Below are 23,666 nucleotides of genomic sequence, written 5' to 3' on the forward strand. Positions count from 1 at the left end.
TCAGTGACTCTGCGGTGGTCCCTGCTTTTTGGGATGTGTTAGTCTCTTGGCCCACGTCTGCTCGAGATCCTACAGCCGTGGTGTACCGTTAGCTCTGTATGGGCAGTGTTGCTGGCAGAACCTTCCTCTCTCCTCCTACTTTGGCGTGGATTTTTTTCAGGGTATTTAGGCATATGAAGACACAGATTGGACATAGCAAAGGTCAGAAAATGACCTGGCCACCTAACTCCTCATGAGGTGTCCATTCCAGGTGTAAAGATGATAAACAGTGCATATCCAGATGCACATGGCCCCATTCCCTAGTCCCTTCTCTGTGTGAGCTGACACCAGTATTAATTTAGAGCACAACATGCTAGGAAGGTTACATGAGACTTTGGGCATTGAATTGTCAGTTGTTGTTGAGAAATCTCAGCTTTATGACGTTTTATAGCTCAAACCAAAGAATAAGTTATTTCTCATTAATGAGGGTATCCTGGAGCCAACCCAAGATCAGTGTCTCCTTATCCTTCAGGTGCCCTCCTTATAGAATCACAGAATCGTTTAGGTTGGAAAAGACCTTTAAGATCATCAAGTCCAACTGTTAACCTTGCACTGCCAAGTCCACCACTAAACCATGTCCCTAAGTGCCACATCTACACGTCTTTCAAATATCCCCAGGGATGGTGACTCCACCACTTCCCTGGGCAGCCTGTTCCAATGCCAGACAACCCTTTCAGTGAAGAAATTTTTCCTAATACCCAGTCTAAACCTCCCCTGGTGCAACTTGAGGCCTTTTCCTCTTGTCCTATCACTTGTTACTTGGGAGAAGAGACCGACCCCGCCTCACTACAACCTCCTTTCAGGCAGTTGTAGAGAGCAATAAGGTCTCCCCTCAGTCTCCTTTTCTCCAGGCTAAACAACCCTCTTATCTGAAGCCCATCCCAGGTATGTCCATGTGCTGTGAAGCTATCTGTCAGAAACTGTCTGTGGGAGCTCAGTCTGGGATTACACAGCATGTGAAAAATCTAACATCTTCCAGTGCTACTGATTCTTCAAGTTGTCCCCTGTAAAGAGGAGAAATCCATGCCAAATGATTTAAAAGACAGCGTTTTGCTTCCTTAGGATGCTATGACTTCATATCACTTGTTGTTAAGATCCAATAACTTGTTCATAATATTCACCGTCGGTGAAACATTTTTCCTTTTATGTGGGAAATGTGATGCTCTTTCAGATCTTTGACCGTCCATGTTGCCCTGGTCTGAACCTCAGCTGGCTCTACTATGTCTTTTTTGAGATGGGGGATTTCTACAGTTGTATAAGGATGTCTGCTTCGCTTTCTATATTTTTGTAATGGTATCTTGTGCTTGAATAGTGTTTCTAACCACTGCCAAGCTCAGAGAGAACTTTTTCTTGGAGCTACGCTGTAGAATGGCATAGAGTATCTCAGATGTGTATGACAAGCAGAAGTAGAGGTTATGACATTTCTTCTTCCTTTCTAACCTTTCCCCTTGATCCCTTCTCAGAGAAATTTTTGGAAAGTCCTAAATGAGGTAGATGTTGAAAAACTTCGTATGGAAGCCATAAATGAGTTCTTGTATGATGGAAAGCTTTATTTCTTTTTGTCTATTTGCATCCAATTTCCTGTAATGTGTAACAAATGTGTAACAAATGTTCTTGTTGAGCTTATTCTATTTATAAGGATAGTTGGAAATCTGTAAGCTGGCAGTGGTGAAGAAATACGATGGAGAATGATAGCTTTCTATGTGCCCTTCTTTCTTGTGTGCCTTCTACAAAGACTTTTTTTGCTCACTATTGTCAGACAGAATATTAAGCTACCTGAGGCCTTGGCCTGACCAGTACAGCAGTTCCTAAGAAAGGGTATGGTTCTCTGCAAAAAATACAGTGAAATATGGTGGGACAACTGGCAGCTGGTCCTGCCAGAAGTTGGTCTTCAATTACAGCAGGGTAGAGACAGGTAGAGACAGGTTTCATACTCTTCTTGGCACAGCAGATTCAGTGGTCCGGACTAGGGATGTTCCACAGCAGAAGTCATAGGATGGTCATAGAACATAGATATTCTGCAGAAAATCACTCCTGGCTGGGCAGACGGAGTTGAGTTGTATTTGGTGGCAGGGCTTGTTTAGAAACGGAGTTAAAATCTGGGCTGGGTAACCTCAAATTTTAGAGTTTATTTGTATATCAGGCATGTAGTTGAGAACAGCAGCTCCTCAAGCTGTGGTTTCCCCTCTCTGAAGAGAAGGGATGCCTGCACCTCGTGGTAGTGCTCAGATATCTGCACCTCCCTGGGAGACTTGTTTCTCCATGGTGAAATGCTGGAAGTTGTTGATCCTTCATTTTCACCCAAGGCTGGCCAGGGGACCTGTGCAGGATGCTGTGAGCCTGCCCCCAGGATACTCCTCCTGTCCTCATCTCTCTGAAAGCTCTTCGCCACCCCTTCCGCAGGGGATGCCATCAGTCCACCAGTGACTGTAGGCCTGCGCAAGGGTGACCTCCCAGGAGAAATCTATTTTTTCGTCATGAGTTTGAAAAATTCCTCAAAAAGCTACTGATGGAACAATACATTTTTAAGACCAGAGTGACCAGTATTGTCATCTTGTGATGAAAAGTGTAATGCTTGCACAAGTCTACGCAAACTTTTGGATAAGAACTCTTTCCCAGTTTACAAATATAACTGTGACTCTAACTGTCACCTTGGCAAACCATGAATAGCTTCTGTTTCATTATTTTCTTAATATAGAGCAGGCCGACCAGCTTCTGAACCATTGCATGGCTTTATTTTGAACACTTTCTGGGTTTTAACATTATTTTTAGAAACATAGACTGACTTTAGATGCATTTTTCCATAATAACCTTATGGATGAACAGACGATGCTACCCTTTTGAGGGACTGATATATCTGTTGGTTATGTTAGCTCTTCTGCTCTCTGCATTGGTCTTGGAGCCTGTCCTCAGGTGGTTTGTGTCAGGACTCACGGGCTTGTTTCAGGCTTGCTGCTTTTCAAGGAACAGTCCTATGTTGTACAGCCTCCATTCATGTTTCCCAGATGCTTCATCTTGCATCAGGCTGTGATGAAGCATGTTGAGACGATCCTGTCTTAACAAATGCCCGAGATTTCATTGTCTTTGATACCCTTTCTTGTATGTCATAGAATCACAGAATGGTTTGGGTTGGAAGGGACCTTTAAAGACCAGCTAGTCCAAGGCCCCTGCCATAGGCAGGGACATCTTTCACTAGACCAAGTTGCTCAAAGCCCCGTCCAACCTGGCCTTGAACACTGCCAGGGATGGGGCATCCACAGCTTCTCTGGGCAACCTATTCCAGTTTCTCACCACCTTTAGTGTAAAACATTTCTTCCTTATGTCAAGTCTAAATCTACCCTCTTTCATCAATGACATTTGGCCAATGTCACTGCACCAGTCATTGCATCACCTGTACTTTTACTGCCAATTATCTGTATTTTTTCTAAGTCATTGATAAAGGCAAAAATCTAAATACTACTGTACCAAGAACTGACTTACTGGATAATATTGGAAATATTCCCACCTGTTATTCTCCGTTAACCAATTCATTATTGTGTCTGTTAAAATGTGCTCTGGTAACTTGTCCAGCGGTAGCATGTAATCAGAATATCATGGGGTCAACAGTTTCACCCAAGCTTATGATGTCAGCAGGTATTTTTGTCAGTGAGATTTGGGCTCTTAAAGCCATCCTGGCTAATATAAATGAAATTCTCATTCCTTTGTATTAATTGATAAGTGTCCTGTTTCAGTTTTTCCAAGCTTTTCCTAGAAATGATATGAAGCTAAGCTCTGTACAGTTACTGGAATCATCCCACTGACCCTTTCAAAGCTGCCTCCCCATCTCTGGAGCTTTTGAAGGAGTATTATAAATATAGGCCAGCGACTCAGTGAGCTGTATTGTAAATTCTTTTGAACTTTGCTGCAGAAGCTTTTGACCTGCTAATATGAATGTACGTAACTGAAGAAGCGTTGGTTACTGCTATCCTTGGAATTGTGGGGGAAGTTTTAAATGCTCCATTTTGGTCTTGGGTGCATTTTTTTGCCAGTACAGAGGTATATATGGGAATTATTTTCAAAGACAGATCAGAAACATGCGTTAGATTTTTCTCATTTTCTGTTATCATCATTGTTAATTTAATTGTGTGCCGCCTGTAACAGGTCTGAGCAGTTGTTAGGATTTCCTCTGGGGGCATTTAGCAATGGACTGATAGTCCAAGCAGGACCCTCGATGTGCTGAATGTAACAAGGTGAAACAGAGGAATGAAAAATGCACCAAGCTCTTGCAAGGAAAAATTTGGAGTGTTGAGATGCATCAGGCTGATGGATTTTATCTGAAGAGCAAGGCTGAAAATCTCTTATTAGAGTACCACTCACAGGTGAATTGCCAACACATTTGAGAATTGCTTGTAGGGGAAAACTAGCAAGTTTAATTAACATGTATTTTTAGCAGTTTCAATTTAAGTTTTACAAATGCAGAGTAACATCTGTTTCCAGCTGTGAAGGGCTGGCACCGAGCAGGGCGAGGCGCGAGGCCTGTGTTCAGGCGAGGAGTGAGGAGGGGCGGGTGGGAGAGGAGGGGGTGGCTCTGAGGGGCTGCGTCCAGGGCTGCAGCATCGGGTGTGAAGATCGGTAGCTGAGAGGCAAATGGAGATGGCTGGAGAAATGGTTGGAGGATGATTTTTTTTTTTTTTATTAAAAAAATATAATGAGGCTATAATTCCTTTCAGTGGACTTACTTCTCAGTACCGAGGTAAATGGCCAGCTCCCTCTGTGGAGCTGAGAGGTTCTGGTCTCCCTCATCATCTCATCCTTTTCCTTTAGTTTTCGTTCCTAGAAAAAAATCCATACCTGGAAGGTCTCTTGGAGTAGCCTCTCTCTCCTGCATGGGAGAGAAGCCTGGGCATAATCTGCCGCGTGCCGCATGAGGGGAGATGCTATGCGCCGTCTCCAGTTTGCTTTGTAATTTTCCACTATTAAAATGTAAATGCGGTCTCTCAGCTTGGAACTGTGGAGACATTTGCACTCCGTGTGCTTTTGCTCTTTTACATGAATATTTAACATTGAGCCAGCAAATCTAAATAACCTCCGAGTGTTGATTACACTTTGGTTCATTAGGCTGCAGCTCGGGGTTGTTTGGAGCGTGGTCCGGGTGCCGCCCAGGTGCCAGCGCAGCGTCCGGGGGCCGGGAACTCCTCAGGGAGCCCTGGCTGCGTCCTGCTCCCACCACACCTGAGAGGAGAGAGGTGTTTTCGAGTAGAGAGCCGTGCATTTCCCCTTCTGGAGGGCAGAAAGCAAACGCGGGAGCGTCAGATGAACCAGGCTGGCTGGGGCACGGTTGTGCTGCTTCGAGCAGCGCTGTCATGGTAACTGAAGTGATTCATTTTGCTGCGAGAAACCCAGTAAACATACTTTGATTAAACTCTTGAGAAGGTATAGAAAAGAATCTTCAAAACTGATTGTATGAACTGCACAAAGTTTTTTTCTTTATTGCTCTCACTTCCCTCACTTCCCCACTGGGGACAGTGGATTTGGGGGATGGGGGGGAACCTTCGTTATAATTGGCTATCTGGCAGCAGCCTGAAACTCTCCTGTTTCTGGCGCCTGGTGGCTGGAGTTCTCAGGCTCAGCAGCTTATTGTTGTTATAAGCTCAACCACCTTCAGGCAGGTTGAGGAGCAGGGAGAAGCCGGCCATGCAGCCCATGGGGCTGGCTGAAGCGTGCCTTGGGACTCGTACGGTGGTTTGGGGCATCACGGCACGCCAGAGCACCTCAGAACCTCCTGGCGAGGAGTTCACATGCCAAACCAAGGCAAATCAGCTCTTCCCGTTATAAATTGGTGTCAGGAGTAAACTGCCCGTACAAAGCCTGAGTCTCCACGCTGGGGTTTGGCACATCAGGCCCTGGCTAGGGAGCAGCTCCTCAGGTCTCATGCCAGGTCCAAGGTCTCTTCCTGCTACCCTGTCCCTGTTCCGAGGCTGGGGGAAGACGAGCTGTGTCCTGGCTGGGTGCTTTGCTCCCCCAGCCTGTGGGGGACGGTGGCCATGTCCCCCTGCCCATGCTGGGCTGGCTGCCCTGGCTCTAGCTGGGGACTGCGTTCCCCGGGGGGAAACCTGCCCTCTCCAAGCCTTGTTCCCAAACCTCTCGACTGCCTCTGCAAGGGGCCTGAGGACACAGGTAGCCAGACTGGGCTGCTTCCCTGTCTGCTGTTAGCTTGCGGGGGCTTCCTTGAATGCCCCGCTGTGCATGCCCCCTCTCACTCTTTCCTTGCTGGCTCCTGCCCTGGTGGTCCCCGTCCCCTCCCCAGCCCTGCGAGGATGGTGTAATGAAACTGCTTCCCAGCTGCTGCTGCAGCTCAGCGGGCCAGAGGCAGGAAGCCCCGGCGCTGTGGCCAGCTGCGGTTCCCTGGCACTAGGACAGGGCTGCACTGGCTTCAGCTCCCAGCCTGCAGGGGGTCTTGTCCACCGGTCCACATTGCTCCTGTGTGTTTTCCTGCCCCTAGCTCTTGCACGGCTCTGGTTTTCCCTGACCCAGAAGAAAACTACTCTTGCACGGTTATTCATTAGTTTTATTTTGCTGCGTGTGCTTTCCAGGAGGCTGATGAGTTGAGCTGGCCTGGGGCTGATGCCTGGGGCTGGCACCCAGTGCAGGGGGGAGTGGCTGAGGGGACAGGTGCCTCTGCCTTCTGGCACTGGGAAGCTGTTGGATGAGACACGTCTCGCATCCTGCAACAGATCTTCAGCCTGCTGGGAGCCCTCTCCAGCCCTCCCTTTTGGCTACCTTCTTTCTGGCGAGGAGTGTGATTTCAGTCCTTCATACTGCTGTGACAGTGGCCGGCAGGGGACAGGGCAGGATCCCATCTCAGTGACAAGCTGGGGAGAGCGGCATGAAGGAATCTTGCTGAACGTCCTTCTGAACGGAATAGGACTAAGCTCTCTCTAAAGCTGAGGTTGACCTAATTTTTGGCTGAATGAAGCCACGCTGCTGTGCTGGAGGAGGTTGGCCCTCAGAGTTAGAGCCAGCGGAGCAGACGGGACCGTGGCATCCTCACCGGCATGGTGCAGAAACTGAGTGCCGGCCATCGCGCAAGACAGCATGAGCAGAAGCGGGCTCCTCCTGCATTTTTAAGACATTAAATGGGTTGGGATTGTTGCACGTTCTGGAGACCTGGATGTAGCTACGTGAATGTAACTCGGCTGTTGCATGCGCGTGGCTGGTCTGTGCGTTGTTCTCTTAGGGAGCCAGGGCCTCTGAAGAACACTGCTCAAAACAAAGAGTTACGGTTAATTCAGCACTTCCAACCCTAGTAGGAAGTTCTTGTCTTTCACTCGTCTCTGTCAGAACAGCAGAGGGTTTCGCTAAGACTTTTGCTTTTGAACACATGATGCTCCCCCAGGGAGAGCAGTAAACTGAGCCAGGCACTGCTGTCAGTGCAGACTCTGGTCATCCTTTGCCCACAACGCTGCCCTGCGTATGTGGTGGCCTCAATTTTCTGTCTGCTGCAGCCCCCGGATGTGTTCCTGGTGCCTTTACTGTCCTTGTGACTGTGCCAAATGCTGATCTCCTGCTGGACTTTCTCCCACAAATAAGTGCACGTGTAGCACCCTTCAACATCAAACTGCCTCCACCAGTTCCTCTTTTGCTTCAGGATCTGCTTTACGGATTTGCCCCAGCCCATATCCCATGCCCACATCCCATGGGTATCTCTCCTGTCCTTTTGCCATCTGGCTGTGGCACAGACAATCTTCTCTTCCACATTTCTGCCACGTGCAACAGATTCCGTCTCCCTTGCTGTCTCCATCTCGTTGTGTATCACAGCTGGGAACATGGTTGTAGCTCTCTGAATATATCTAACTTCTGTCCAGAAAGACCCAGGCTTGCACTGTATCTGCATGGCAGAGCTTCCAGACTGGCTGGACGTAAGTCTGCACTTAGATGAGGGCTTTGGAGAAGCTCTAGAGCATCTGGGGAGAGAAGTCCTATATCGCTCACACGAGCAGTAACTGTATTCCTCTGATTGCCCTCCTCCTGTGAAGCTGCCTGGATGTCTGTTCATCAGTGTTCTCAGTGAAAGCCAGGCTTTCCCAGGCAGGTGCTATCATTTCTAGATCTCTACTCTCTGCATAGAAACATCTGATCTTGGTCCAGTTGCCTTCCTGGCTGCACAGTGGCCCTGAAATGGGCCCCGAGGCAGTCCAAGCGCCAGAAGCTAAGCACTGAAGTTGGGGCAGGTGAGGTTTCCATCATCTGTACCTCTGCTCTGGGGCTCCCGAGGGCTCTGCTGAGTCCCCCTGAGCTCTCGTCTATGTGCAAGAGTAGCCACCCTGGGTCCTTGGCTGCAGCTGCTTGGGTCAGGAGACATCCGAGCATGTCTGGACACCTGAGAGCCTATGGAACTTTGCAATCTAAATGTATGTCAGCTGAAAGTCTGTGCTCCTATGATAGTGCTGGAAAGCAGGCTTTGTCACTCATTTTTGGGACTTGTGTGACTCCCTTGTCCCTAAGTCCCACTTTGGCAAATAAAATAGGCTGTCTGAATCCCGCTTCGTGTGTGGTTACTGTGTGCTGGGGGCTAAATTAAAATTACACAGTGCAGGTACATCTTGTCTTTCAAGAGACAGCCTTTGCAGCTATAATACTGTCCTCTTAATATGATTCTGGAATTAAATACTCAGGAAACTTTGGCTTTACAGTCTCTTATGTGACCTGGATGCCTTCTCTCCTGTAAATGCTATGTTATGTTATGCTTCAGGGACTCTTATACTTGATGTTACAATGAATGGATTAGTGAGTAGGAGAGCAGTCCTAGGCTGCTTTCTCCAGCCACTCTGCTCTTCCTCTCTGATGTGAATCTGAGACAGAGGTTGTGTTTTTCTTTGTTTTTAAGGTGGATTCTATAATTTTGGTGTTGGGAGGGAGCACTTTGAATATATAAGGTGATGACTGCTCTTGTGTGGAGTGTAGAAATGGGTGACCAGGTGATTTATTTGACAGGCTAAATTAAAGCACTCGCCCTGACCTGTGTCAAGAATTATAGAGTACCTTCACTTTTACCAGTGAGTCGTTGAGCAACCTGTTTGTGTCTCATTGCCCAATAATTGGTGCTTGCTGTGAATGTCTTGCCATGAACTGTGCCGATCTTCCCCCTCCAAACGTGGCCCTGACCCATTCGACATGTCCCTGGTGTGAAGTCTGTGCAGTGGGGAGAAGCAGGGACTGGGACAGGCTTACTGCTTTTCAGTTAAGCTAAGACAACCAGGAGCAGAGGAGATCTAGCACAGACCAACAGGATCTCCTGCCTGGTGTGCTGCTTTCTTCCCTTGCAAGATAAATCTCTGCTTTTGTTTGTTTTCTCTTTCTGTTTTCTTTTTTCCTTTTCTTTTGTCAACTTGGTAAAAGTAGCTCGCCAATAGGATTATTTTACAGTAAGCTTGCATATGATGAGTTCAGCCTACAGTTATGATTTTTTTTCTAAGCCATTAATATCAAGAAACTAATAATTAATTTATGGAACACACTAAAGCAAGCCCAGGCCAACTCCTGCTGTCTGAAGTCTTCATTGTTGCGCTCTTGTTTTTCTATTTCTTTCTCTCTTGGTTTGGTGTCAAGACCAATGATGCTGAGCCCAGTCACACACGGAAGAGTGATGAACCAGACCAGTACCTCAGCACAGGTCTGGCTGTAGTTCTGGTGCTTTGAGTGGCCCTTTTTGCCTCCTTGTAGTAATGGACGTGCAGAGGGGGGAGCGCAGCATGGACTCTGCCTGAGAAGCTGGTGCAGAGCATGGCCGTGCCAGTCATTTGCAAAGGGCTGACTGCTGCTCCTGGCTTCTCCCAGGACGGGGGGAAGAATGGTCCAGGCAGATTTTTCTAGATCTTGAATTTTTTCTTGCTGAATATTTCCTGTTTACCAAAATTCTCATATGGTGCGGATCCAAACCTTGCATTTCTCCAGCTGTGACATTGCCTACTGATGGAGCACTGCTGAGACCACCTCTCTGAGGCGTTGCTGTTCCCCAGCTTAGGCGTAACAGGCTCAGATTGACTCTGTTCTGGCAGAGCGGCACTGAGCTCCTGTTTGGTTGACTGACGCTGTGAGCTCACGGCCTTTCTCTGGTTACAATCCCCTGATTGCTTGCTTTCACCTATGGTGTTGGTCCCTGGAAGTACACCATCGGTGTACTCACTTGACCAGTATGTGCCTTGGCCTTCAGTTTGGAAAGGTATTCAGGCACTGACTGACGTGCTTTTATCACTAGGCAGAGTTTGGCACTTTTAGTAAAAGTAATTCTGTACTTTTTTCCAAGAACCATGCTTAAAGTTACTGACTTGGCTTGGTTGGAAAACAGCTCTTTGAGACTAGCAAGAAACTTCCTTTTATTTCCAGTGACTAGGTCCAATTTCTATTAGTTTTTAGATCCGCCAGTTACCATGACATGCATCCATTTAATGTTTGCTTCTCTGATTTTTGTAAAGTGGTTTTCTATGAAAAGTGACATAGTGCAAAATTAAATGCCTCCTGGAGATCTGTCATATGTCTGGATGACACATGAGCTCGGGGCGGCAGTCCTTGTCAACCAAACCTGTTCAGCACTGCCTGTGACGTGTTTGTAGTCAGCCCTGACTGTGGCTTCCTCTCCAGCGGGTTGTGTTGGTAGGACAGGCTGTACATCAGTGTCCTGCATGCTACAGTCCTGCAAACTCCCAGACATTGAATCCAAAGCACATTTTACCCCAGGGACTGCACCACATCAGGCTTTGCTTCTTTCCCTCTGACATCCCTCCTTGCCTGTCGCCTCTGGGTGGCCTCTGGTGAGGCCGCACCTTGAATGCTGTGTTCAGATTTGGGCCCCTCACTCCAAGAGAGACATTGAGGTGCTGGAGCGTGTCCAGAGAAGGGCAACGGAGCTGGGGAAGGGTCTGGAGCACAAGGCTGATGGGGAGTGGCTGAGGGACCTGGGGTTGTTGAGCCTGGAGAAAAGGAGGCTCAGGGGAGACCTTATTGCTCTCTGCAACTGCCTGAAAGGAGGCTGTAGAGAGGTGGGGTCGGTCTCTTCTCCCAAGTAACAAGTGATAGGACGAGAGGAAATGGCCTCAAGTTGTGCCAGGGGAGGTTTAGATTGGATATTAGGAAAAATTTCTTCACCAAGAGGGTTGTCCAGCATTGGAACAGGCTGCCCAGGGAAGTGGTGGAGTCACCATGCCTGGAAGTATTTAAAAGACATGTGGACATGGGGCTTAGGGACATGGTTTAGTGGTGGGCTTGGCAGTGCTGGGTTAACGGTGGGACTCGGTAATCTTAAAGGTCTTTTCCAACCTAAACAATTCTATGATTCTATGATTTTGACCCGTTTTCCCTGTTGGGGTGGCCTGGACATGGGGCAATGGCAGCACCAAGGCTGCAGGCAGGCAGCCGGCAGCAGGAGGCTGGGGAGCTGGGCTGAGCCGCTGCAGGGAGCGCAGATGCTGCCAAGAGAAATTCCCCTGCCACGTGGTTGAAACTCATCAGAGAGCAAACGCATCACGTTGCTATGACAACAGGAAGATTTACAGGAGCCTGAAATTCTTGTACTTCGAACCTAAAATATTCCTTGGAAAAATATTGCGAATGTGGCCGCACAGCACAGCTGGGAAGTGCCTTCAAGGTATTTGGTCAAGGGTGATGCAGGTCTGAGGCCTCGCTCAACCTCAGGCAGCATCCTGCCCTGACCCCGGCTGCTCCCGTCCTCTGCAGCCCCTTGGCGGTGGCCATCGGCGTGTGTTCAGGGCTCACACGCCTGTGTGCAAGTTCCTGTGGGAGAGGTGGCCTTGGAAGGACGAAGCCAGGGGAGTCTCGAATGCGGGTGGGGCGGGAGGTCCCCTGTTAGCAGGGTCGCACCGCTTCTGAGCATGCCTTTGAGCAGGAAGGCAGGAGACCTCTGCGTGCTTTACCTGTCCCCTTGCTTTTGCCACTATGTTTGCACCAGAAATGGGCTGGATATTGTCAACTTTGGGTTCCCCGCTGGACATGGCCACACATGTCAGACAAACTTTAAGCATGTTAAGCTTTAGGAGGGAAATGGATTCATTAAACAAAATTTAGGAAAGTACGTCTTTCCAGACCTGAGGTCTGCAGTGCTGTGGCTCTGCGGTAAAGCCCTCTTCCCCTGCAACCACGCCGGGTTCACCATTTCCACTCTTTCTCCCTCTGCAGAGCCGCAGGCAGAGGCAGGGTTTGCATCTTCAGGTGGCTTCGTGAGGTCCATTTCTTCCGCAGACTCCTGAGGGTTAGGTAGCGTGTCAGGTAGGGCAGGGATTGGCTGGTATTTTCTTCTGTGCATTGTATTTTCTAAGCTTGCACTTGGCACGTGCCTGAAGCTATAGATTTAGGCCTTCCCTGCCTCTGAAACAGAAGAGTAAGTGGTGGCTGGGTTGCTGCCAGTGTCAATATCCTGTGCACGTGTCACCACCTCTGAACTGGGGTGGCAGCTGGAGATGGGCTGGCAGGGGTCCTGCTGGTGGCCCTGCGCACCCTCCCCGGATGCCCTTGCTGGCGCTGCCTCCCCCTCTGGCAGCGCTCCTTGATGCTTCCTGAGATGCCACCTCCAAATCCTCCCCACGCCGGTGCGCCACGGTCAGGCTCGCCTGCCCCCTGTGCTCCCAGGGCAGTTTCCCCAGGGTGGTGCAGGGAGAGGAGCTGGAAGCAGGCGGAGCTGTGTCCTCCTCTGCCCTGGCCGTTCCTGCCTTCTCGGCCCAGCTCCGCATGCTTTCCCAGCTCTCCTGCTTTGCCGCTGTCTTCCAGCCCTAGCATGGCTGGCCGATGCCGGATTTGCGCTGTGCGCCCCGTAGCTAATGCTGCTTTCCCTGGTTCTTTTGCAGTGCCTTTCAGAGAAACTCCCAGCTACACGAAGCGGAGACGGATCCTCGGCGCTGGTGGCCTCTCCTCCCCGCGCATGCTGCAGCGCTCGGCCAGCGACAACAACCTGAAGGCGGAGAGCCGGGCATCCTACTCGCCGGTGCCCTCGCTCCGCAGCCTGCCCCCGCAGCTGCTGGCCCAGATGCAGGAGGCAGCGGCGGGGGACGGCAGCCTGGCAAGCTCCGGCAGCGCCCGCAGTGCCCACAGCCGCTCCCCGTCCTTGCAGCGGGTGCAGGAGGAGAAGGAGGTCGACCTGCCCACGCTCCGGAGGAGCAGCCGCGGCAAGGCCAGGTAAGGGGCCGGGGGGAGGCAGAGCGAGGCTGCCGCGTGCCATGGCCGGCGCATGCCTTGGCACCCACTGGAGCCCCTGTGCCCACAGAGGGCCAGGCACCGGCGGGACCGCGGGCGGCAGGTGGGGAGCGGGAAGGCCGGTGGAGCCCGATGCGGCCCTGTGTCTCCTTGTCTGTGCGCCACAGGGAGCAGGGTTGCCTGGGGCCCGGAGCAAGCACCGAGGGGTTTTTTCCTCAATCCTCTCCCCAGCCCTCAGTCTAATCTTGCGTCTCAGAAAAATGGTAAGTACATCAATACCGCGTTGCGCTTGTCGTTGCTATGACAATGAATGTATCTTGAAAACTAATACTTTGAGGTGGCACATTGCAGATAAGCCAACACCTAATGCGTCCCAACCAACCTGTGGTTATCGCGGTTATCGGTATTCCACCTATGGACCCAGGTGGTGGCGTTGCTCTGCTGAACCCACCGGGGCCCGGGAGCAGCTGATGGACACCCTCGCTCGACCCACTGAGCGGCATAGGGAGGCCTTCCTTGTGCTTTGCGTAGTTTCTGTGGCTCAGAGGCGTGGGAGCAACATGGACCTTGCGTTCTCCCGCCGCTCCCTGTCACTCCCTGGCCATGTGCAATGCGAACATGGGCTCTGACACTCCTCACCACCGCTGGTGCTTGCCTTCAGCTGGAAACCCGGCATGGGCAGCCATTCTGATCCAGGAGGATGGCTGCTGCTCCCCTCAGACAGCAGAAGTGCTGCTGGAGAGCCTTCGTGGCCGAGGGTCCCTTTGGTGACCACTGGGGTCAGGCTTTGCTTTCGGAAGCCCTCTGTTAGTGGAGAGGCGAGAGCGACCACAGCCATGGCTGACGTAAAGCAGCGTCCGCTCAGAAAGGGTAACGAGAAACTCTGATGCGTGAGGCCAGAGCAGGAGTTTGAAGAGTGGGTACCGGGTCTGGGTTATAGCTGTATTCACTAATGACCGAGAAAAGGATTTGAACATTGAAGAACCAATCTGCAGATGGCAGGTATTTACATTAACTCCATAGCAGAAACAGCTCTGAGGCCCTTTGAGGCAATCTAAAGAATCTGGGGAAAAAGAAACATGTCAGTGAATAAAAAATAATGAAAATAAATGTAAAATAGCTACTAGAGGGGAAAAAATTGAACCACTCAGGTACCTACTAGGATTCTTAATTAATAGTTTAACTCAGGAAAAGCTGCAGGATGTTTTCTAAACAGCTCAATGGAGGCCTCTGCTCAATGTGCAACTTCAGTACAAAATGCAGCGATATTAGATGACCTAACAGTGTGATGGATGATAATATGGAAAACAGTCTAATGCCTTGGTCAAAATCAATGATGGCACCTCAGAGTGCTGCATGCCAGGCTGGGCACTACCAGTCAGCACGAACAGTGTGAGTTAAAGGGTTTCGGAGATGCAGTGAAAATGATCAGGAATGAGAAAAAAAAAAATCTCTGCTTTGAAGAGAGACTTAGAAGAGCAGGATTGTTACCTTAGAAACGAGATGAATAGGAGGAAATATGTTAAAAATATTGAAAATACTGAATGGCTTATCAGAGGGAAATAGGGAACCTCTGCCTGTTTCATGGCACAAGGAGAAAGGAGCGTGCAATGAAATTAATGGCAAGCACACTCAAAAGCAGTACGAAACAGTGGTTTTTCTCCACCCTGCAGTTAGCTCAGGAATTCACTGCCTTGGGACTTGCTGAAGCCAGAAGCACAGTATGATTATAAAAGCATTAGGAGGTTGGTGTGGGTAAAAAAATATACTGTGGGCTTTTATAATCAATAGCTTTTGGAAGTATTCCCAAAATTACCAGGAGCACCTGATGGCAAGGCCAGAGAAGGGCAGCTGAGGAAGAGTCGAGCTTTACCCAGCCAGGCAGTTCCTGGCGGGGGGAGAGCGGGAGCACGGCTGGGCATGGAGGTGCCAGGGGATTTGGGGTCTGCCGTGGGCAGCAGCATGAGGGGGGCTTGCAAAAGCAGGTCTCTAGTGCCACTGGAAGAGCCGGTGGCCAGCAGCTGGTGTGCTGTGCCGCCAGCTCTGGCCTGGGTAGCTGCCGCCCCGTCTGCTGGCCCCACGTCGGCCCGTTTGCTCCCTGCCGAGCGTGGGAGGGGTGGGATGCTGCTGCAGGCTTGGGGCTCCTCTTCGACTTGGTGCAGAGACCTCCGAAGTACCTGCTGAGTGTTTGCGCCTGGGCTGACCGGCTCTGGGCTGAAGCCTGTGGGAAGGCTGCTCGCCATGCCTTCCGTCGCAGCTCAGCGAGTGCCCGGAAAGGGCAGAGGAAGGCAGCTGCCTCTTTATCCTGCTGCCAAGCGCTGCTTAGAGTGTGTTTGCCCCATTTTCTTCTGTCTCCTGCTTGTGCAAACTTTTAAAGGATTGCTGGAGATGACTTAATTATTCCTAGCCATATGCATTTTATAAAATGCATATAAAAGTGCATTTTACTCCATTATTTTCAAATATTTGTATATTTTTGCAGGGATAGGAGGATTACGAAATTCATTACACCGAGTTTGGGGCAAGTGAAAGTCACGTGCATGCAACCTGCACGTTCAATGGCTGGTACGTGCTGGCAAGTTCAGAGCTGTCAGGATCGTACAAAGGTGGTCTTAGTGATGGGAGAAAAACAGAGGCAGTAAGTCGGAGGGGAGGAAAAGCAACGGGGTTGCGGGGTTTGAGCACAATAGCCGCTGTCCTGTGTCCCATCCCGTCAGTTGTGTGGTGGGCAGGGGTTGGCTGCCCCGGGCTGTGAGCAGGGCAGCGCAAAAGGGACGTTCTGGTGTAGGGCTGGCTGTCACCACGCGGTGCCCGTTGGAGAGCACTGCTGCGTGGGCGTGAGCGGCTGGAAACTCCTGGAGGAGCAGAGAGGGGCCAGAGGGCCTCCTGCCTGCCGCCCCCCTCTCCTGGCCGCGGGGGTCCCAGTGGTGCCTGGGGAGGGTGTCAACTCCGCTGGCCCTTCCCACGGCTGCCCCCGCATCGCTGCTGCCCCGTGATGGCCAGGGATGCAGAGTGGGTGCCGCTCTCCAAGTCGCACAGGCTGATATTCTTTTAAATTACACAGATGTATGCACGCACCGTTGCTGTTCAGCATGAAGCGAAGCTGTTTGCTAACAAGTGCTTAGAGCAGCTAATTAATAGTGGTATTCTGTTTGACCCAGTATTTCTTTCACTTGTTGTTTGGCCTTATCGCTCTCCCGGTCGGTTCCCAGTGCGTTTGTGTGTTGACAGAGCTTTTATTTACTCCGGGGCTGGGGAAGAGCCGTGCAGTGATCCCTATCTCATCTGAATACTCAGTTCCCAGGGATGTTTTATTTTCAAACAACAAAGCCTTCGCTTTGTGGTAAGTGACAAGGCATCCATAAACGTGCGGAGTCCTCTCACATCTTCCTTGAAAAATCTTGCAGAAAAATTGATTCTGGGTCAGATTTTTATTAGAGTAAATATCGAGAAAATTTAGTGTCTGCAATGTTGCCCCAAAATTCTTTATTCTGAGGGCGAAAACTCCCAGCAAAATTCTGATTGTTTTGCAAATATATTCAGGATGGCAAAGAGGATTTAAATGAAAACTAGTTTAGCATTAGCATTTCGTTTTTTCCAGAAATGATGCGCAGAAGCACTTTGCATGCCTGTGGGCTGGCCGGCGGTAGCCTCAGCGCTGGCATTCAGCTGTACTAACAGCAGGAGCAGTCATTTGTCCATGTTACTCTCACGACTTCAGCCACGGCAGTGGTTCTGGTGGCTGAGTCCTCCCGTGGTCTGCGGCTCTTCAGCCTCCACGGAGGCTGAGCGGCGGTTCTGGCTGGCTGGGGGAGGCTGAGCGTGGGAGCACAGGTCTGAGTGTGGAAGCACAGGTCTGACCCTGGAGCAGGGGTGGTGGGTGCGAGCCCAGGGCCGACCATCCCCGTGGCAAGGGATGGACTGTGGCCAGGAGCCTCTCTCGAGTGGGATGGGCAGGGCTGTAAGGAGTGTGGAGCAAAGGACCTGGGTGATGCCCAAGGTTAATCCACCCCAGTGTGGCTTGGATGAGCCGTGCATGGCATGTCCCCAAATGCCTTTTGGTGGTCGGCTGTGTTTGTGCTAATAACCTGCTCCTGGGAGTGAGCCCTGGGGGAGGCTGTTGCCAATGCAGTTGCCTCTGAACCCCCCACTTGTGTTGTGGATCGTTGGGGTCCAGGGAGGACCACTGGGAAGGGTCTAACCCACAGAACGCCAACTGTGCTCGTCCTGCCTGTTCTTGGGAAACCCCGGTGACGGACATGCCCTGGTGTTTTCCTCACTCCTGCCTCCCTCTGTCCTCACCACTAGGAAGTTTTCTAATGTCTGATCTGAAATTTCTCCCACTAGCTTGTTATGCCACGTTTACTCTGCATAGGTATGGTGAAGAGCTCGCTCACTTCCCCATCACAGCAGTCTTGCGTGCGCTGAAGACTGCTTGCCATGTTTTCCTCAGTGTCGTCCCTTCTGTTGGCTGTTAGCCCCCGTTGCCTTGCCCTGCCCAAAGGTCCGTTTTCTCCGAGGTCCTGCCGTGGCTCCTCTCCAGGCTCCCGCTGTCCCACTCCTTCCCGGCAGTGCAGTGCCCGGAGCAGGCACACAGCAGCAGAGGAGTGCGGCAGCAGAACTGCGTTGCATGTTTTTCAGGCTGTAGTTTTGATAGCTCATCATATTGCGTTTTATGAAATGGTGTGATGTGTGACTCACATTCAGCGTGTGATAGCCTCCACGTTTTTTCCCCCTCAAAACCCACTACATAACCAGTGTTTCCCTATCTGAATCCTTGTGCAGTTGAAGATTCCTGTGTAGATTTAGTACCTTCAGTTTATCAGGATCTATTTAAACCCTAATCCTGTTCTTTGGAGTATTTTGCAGCCCCTTTGTACTGCCTGTAGATTTGGCCAGGATCTTCTCCAATCCGTCGTTCGTATTGCTAAAGGAGACGGTGACCCAGTCAGCCCCCGGGTATCTCCACCTTTGACAGGGAGGCATCGGAGGGTCATTCTCCCGCCCTGCGGTCAGGTGGTCTCAGGGCAGCTGTGGGGCTGTGAGGAGCCCAGCGAAGGCCAAGGTGTGCGGCTGCTGCTTGGCAGCCAGCTCCTCTCACGGTCTGTCCTTGACAAATCCCTTCTGACTGCTACCGCGTTGCTTCCTTCTAGGCAAGCACAAACACTTTGGCTTGTTATTTGTTCCAATGTTTTTTTCCAAGAAGTGAACTGACGGTATTTCTTTAGCTTTTCTTTTTCACCCTTTTTGGCCATTTGCTATTTTCTACTCTTTTGGACACACTCTATATAACATGAGCCTTCAAAGGTGACCTTAGGTGTTCTTAGATTGCTTCAATCTGTTCTTAAACTTCCTACCACATGTGTAGTCAGGCACATCCAAATATTCTTAATTAATTCCTGCTTCTGGTTTCCAGGTAGGATCTTAACTCTCTGCCTCTGAAATCTCATGGTTGATCTCTGATTTAAAGACAAACAGGTATTAAGCACATTGGTCTTTTTAATTTCATCCATTGAAAGCTTCCCCTCTCTGCAGTTAGCCAAAGGAGCACAATTACCAGCAATTCCTGGGATCTTTTTCTTGCTGTCAGTGTATTTACAGAATGAATACCTGCTTCTTGCCATGGTGGTATTTCCTCTCATGCTTGTGCTGTCCAGATGTTTGCTTCTGTTGGCTTGTGCTTTTCCTTTACATCTGTCCCTAGCAATCACTCCTGTTTTCCAGTTTATGTAGTGTGTTTGAAGTCAATGATTGTCTTTATGATTTAGCTGGTTTCTTACTTCACTGCTTATGCATCCTCCATGTTGGGATAGGCCTGAAGTCCGTTTTCTTTCGCCTTCCCCATCAGGGGATCATGTAATAGCTTGGGTTAAAAGGGTCCTCTGGAGGCCATGTGTCCCACCTGGGGCTGACCTTTCATGAAGCCTTGCTTCCAGTATTCAAGACCATAGAGAGCTTGGCCTCAAAATGCATTGCTCATATTTTGCTGGTCTTTCTTGCTTTCTTCCAAGAAGTGCCGAACACTTACCATTTCATGATTGTTCCTGCCAACATTACCTCTGCCTTCACATTTTCAGCCACTTGGAATCAAAGCGCTAAAAGAGCTTCTATGGCTGTTTTCTGCACCTTCTCTATAAAAATAAATTGTCATGAATATAGCCCAAGAGCTTGCTGGGCAGTCAGTGTCGTGATCCTTCCCCAGTAGATCTCTGGATAAATGCAATCTTGTCCCATAAGTCCCATAAGCTAGCATCAGAGGGGCATAGCGGAAGACACTGCACTGGATCGGAATAGATATCTGGCAAGCCCGGTATCTTGTCTGATGCCTGCCCCTGGCATCTGCCTAAAGAGCAGGACATGTGCTGAGGAAACCAGGGATTATCCTCCCCGCTTTCTGAAATACCTCCTCCTTACCTCCTCCTTTGGGCCTATCCGTGAGCATCTCTGCAAAAGGGAATGTGAATTGCTGATGCGTGGCTGGCTGGTAGAGTCCTGTTCAGACAGATATTCTCCATAAAAACTGCACTGAGCTCATTGCTCTTCAGCAGCAAGTAAATACAGAGAGCATCCTTTTCTAGCACCTCCCCTGAAGATTCTTGGCACTTTGCCACCTTGAACAAACATCCTTCTTCTGAAATTGCTAAAACTGCAGTTATTGCATCAACCAGAACCTGGGGACTTTATTTCTAATATTCTTGACCTTTCCTTGGGGGGTTTAATAAAACAAATGCCTTGTCCCAATCTCTTTTTTCGTATTATTACTTTTAACAATATGAACTGATTCACTATTCCCAAGCCCTTTTTTTCCTCAGCAATGTGAATGAGATCTTTGCCCTAAGTACGAAGTCAGTGGTTTATTTATTTATTTATTAAAAGCCTTAGACAATTTGTTTTCCCTTCCTGGCTTTTGAAAGGGTTAGATCCATTTGATTTGTTCTACCTGCATCAGGGATTTGAAAAGAAATTACCCCAATTTGTTTCATTCTCTCCTCTGAGCCTTGGTTTTCAGCTTGGCACCAGCTGTTGATTTGAGTCCCCTCTGCGTCGCAGCTGTAGCCCGAGTCCCCCTACAGCAGCTTCTCAAAAATAAATCCCTGGGGTGGTGGGGGGGAACCCAAAGGTGGGTGATGCACAGGCCACCCACTTCTCTGGATGCTCCTGGGGTCACCAGGCTGCTTACAGTCCTTCTGTGCTGTTTGCAGCTCAGCTGATAGCGCTGAGCAGGGCAGCAATGCCAGGCTGTGCCCAGCACTTTGGGTATGATGTTTTATTTTAGGATGGGATAGTGAAGAGCGTAGGTAGGGGATCTCTTGCTCCTAGTGTGACACTATGGTCCAAGACAACTCCACGAGTAAGCACTTAGATGGACAGTGCTTTGTGGAGAAACGCGCTGTGAGGAGACAGAGTCCCCTGGAGACCTTGTGCAGGAAATACAGGGTGTTTGCAGAGGAGTTACAGACTTGCGGAGTAATTTAAGTTGGAAAGGACAGCTGGAGGTCATCTGGTCCATCCCTCCCATCTCAAAGAGAAAAGTGGGCTCCAAAAACTTGTCAAGTAAAGCAGCTGGAAGGGCCTCGTCCCTCCCCACTGGGTGTGCTCCTGCCCCTTGCTGAGGGCTGCAGCTGCCCCAGCCACAGCCAGGGTCAGGCTCTGGCATCGGGCCCAGCCAAGAGGGTGCAGGAAGCCTCACTGGGGGCAGCCCCTTGGCTGGGGACCTCATCGCCGGTCCCAGGCTATGCCATGGGGTGCCTGTGCCTGGCAGGTTCTGGGACCCGCCTTGTGCCCAGGACTTGCCTGGCGTTCCCAGGATCACCGTCCTGCCGGCCTGTCGTCTTTGTCCCCTGGGACCACACCCCTGTCCACGGCGCCGGTGCCCTGCCCTCACCCCGGGCTCCTGCCTTGCCAGCCCTTGCAGGGCGGCTGCTCCAGCTGCTCCCAGCAGGGCCCCCTGTACACACCCCAGAGCCAGCTCCCTTCCACCGTCCGTCCGCTGCAGGAGAGAAACCTGCTTTGGCAGAACGTCCTCTCAGGACCAAGTCTCACCTTAAACATGCGAGTAACTGCCTGCACCACAAAACGTCTCTGAGACGTGCTGCTCCCCTCAATGCACGCCAAAAGGCACCTGAAGTAACTAGGACAAATGCCTTTTAAGTTTTGATAAACCAAAAGGGAATCTGAGCAATATTCAAGTGAGATTACCTCCATGCCAGGCGTGTTTGTCTCTGTAATAGCTTTTTCTGTTTGCCTCAAAGTTCCCATAAGAATATATGCTGTCAATCTGGGATACCAGCAAAGCTTCAGGAATATTTGTTTCAGTTGGGCAAAATTAAAATGGGACTAGATCAGACGAGCGGAGGTGCCCAGCAGCGTGCTCTCCTCTGCTGGGGTGCAGATGCCTGCCCGGCCTCCAGGACTGAAGGGCCACCCCTTGTGACGATAGTCCCAGCTTTTGGCCGGGGCGTTCTTACCAAATACATACAAAAATCTGCAGCAGTTCAAAGAGAGCGAGCGATGCACACAGCACTCTCTACAATAAATACAACTCAACACCTGAATAAATAGCAGAGCATTTGGACAGGCTTTCACGTATTCTGTTGGTTAAAACGTTGCCTTTTGTGTCTGAAAACTATACTGCAGGATTTCTGGAGTGTGGCAGTTTGCAGGACCCTCCTGGTGAGCTGTTTTGTTCTGGGTGAACTGGAGCGCCCGGCAGTGGAGGAAGGTCTTGGCATGTTGGTAGAGTGAGGAGACATGACGGGCTAGCATTAAATCTGATCTGACATGTGGAAGATGAGATTAGGTCCCAGACGGTTGGAGCAGTATTTGGGAAGGTTTGGCGGAGTCTGAGGAGTTGAAGTTTGAATGGCTGATGCAATCCAGAGCTGCTGTGGAGACAACCCCCAAGCCTGGGGGTGCGGGAATGGGAGGGCTGCCAGAGCCCAGCGGTGCGGTGGCTCGTTGGTGGGGAAGAGCTTAACGATGAGAGCCCTGCGGTCGTGTGTCCCAGGCCAGGAGCTCTGGGGAGTGGCTCGCGCTCCATCAGCGATCCCCACGGGGACCGTTCCCTCCAGAGTGCATCGGAGGAGCGGCTGCGCTGCGTTTATCTGCACGTCGCGCTGGCACTGCCTGTGCACGGAGTTACAGGAATAGCCACCTTTCAGAAAACATGGGGTGGTGAATGACAACAGATTTACTGGGCTCAGCATCTTGAGGAAGGAGAGGCACTGAAAACACTTGCCGTGCCAACTTCAGAAGAGGAGTTTCAAAAAGATAACAGAAATTCATCAGAAAGGCCTGAAAAATCAAAAGCCGTAACAACATCCGTAAGGGCGATACAGGAAGCGATGGCATGATCCAGGCAGAGCTGCACGAAGCAGGAACTTTGGAAGAGGAGATCATCAATAAGGAGGCATAGCTGGTCTAGGAGACTACCTGAGAGTAAAGCGACCACTGGGAGTGGGAATCTGGGTTTGGGGAAGACAGCGTGAGCCGCCAAGAGCAAAGTGAAGCTGTCTTCCAAAGGAGGAAGTTGCGTGGACTCTGGTGGGATCTGACGTCTTCAGCCAAGGTGAGGTCCCAGTGCAACAGGCAGGACAGAGAGTGTCTGGAAGGAGAATTCCTTTACTGCCCTCTCCCCCTGAGCTGGAAGGGCTAATCGGGGTTTGGGAAGAGAAACCATGTCACCCTGAGCAGAGTACTGTGATGGCAAGTGTGAAAGGGACTACACAATGTATTTATGTTTAGCAGGTGGTGGCTACATGAGGGGAGAAGGGCTCAAACTGTAATGGGATTTTTTTAGTGGGGGATTTCCATTTTACTAGTCCAAAACATTAAAACTTTACATTATAAATGTTACAATGATGTACAAATAACGCTTTAGAGTGTTTTTCCCCCCATATAGCGTTTTGATCTTTTTGACAGTACAGGGCTGGGAACAGCAGAATGAATGATGAAGATGAGGAGCAAAGGCCAAATGGGAGACGGGAGTAGGAAAACAGAGAGAGAGAGTAAAGCAAAGCGGACCACTGACCGGAGCTAACGCTCAAGGGTTTTGGCAGCTTCCATTAGGTTTCCCCTCGTGTGAGGTTAATATGGAAACTAGGCACTTACGGGTATGATGCAGAGCAACGCCATGAACTTTATCTAAGAGAAAAGAAATTGTCCACATTAAAAATGACTACTGCTGTGACAGCAATATAGCAAAAACTCACTCTGTTGTTTAAGTCGGGCTGACAGCCTTTCGGGGCGGTGTGCCAGTCCTTACTTTTACCCGAGCTGGAGGCTGCTCTTGGCATTGGCTCCTGACTCCTGCCCTGCAGCGGTGGGAGGCAGAGCTCCTGCCCCCCGGGTGGCAGGCAGCAGGCAGCCTGCGACCAGGCAGCAGCTCTCCGTGTCTTCCAGAATCCTAATTCAGGACAGCCTGGGGCTCTGGGGCCCCTGCAAAC

General features: G+C 50.3%; 1 protein-coding gene across 5 annotated transcripts in view; it reads left to right on the forward strand.

Annotated features, from left to right (window-relative positions):
- The window catches only part of SHANK3 (SH3 and multiple ankyrin repeat domains 3), a 372,706-nt gene that overhangs the window by 105,837 nt on the left and 243,203 nt on the right, over positions 1 to 23,666 (forward strand). For all 5 annotated transcript variants that reach the window (XM_075506645.1, XM_075506615.1, XM_075506886.1 and 2 more), the window contains exon 11: positions 12,876 to 13,203. In XM_075506645.1, coding sequence (XP_075362760.1) covers positions 12,876 to 13,203 — 328 coding nt within the window. The remainder of the gene's footprint in view (positions 1 to 12,875; positions 13,204 to 23,666) is intronic.

The sequence above is a fragment of the Mycteria americana genome, chromosome 1, assembly GCF_035582795.1.
Source record: "Mycteria americana isolate JAX WOST 10 ecotype Jacksonville Zoo and Gardens chromosome 1, USCA_MyAme_1.0, whole genome shotgun sequence".
NCBI lineage: Eukaryota > Metazoa > Chordata > Aves > Ciconiiformes > Ciconiidae > Mycteria > Mycteria americana.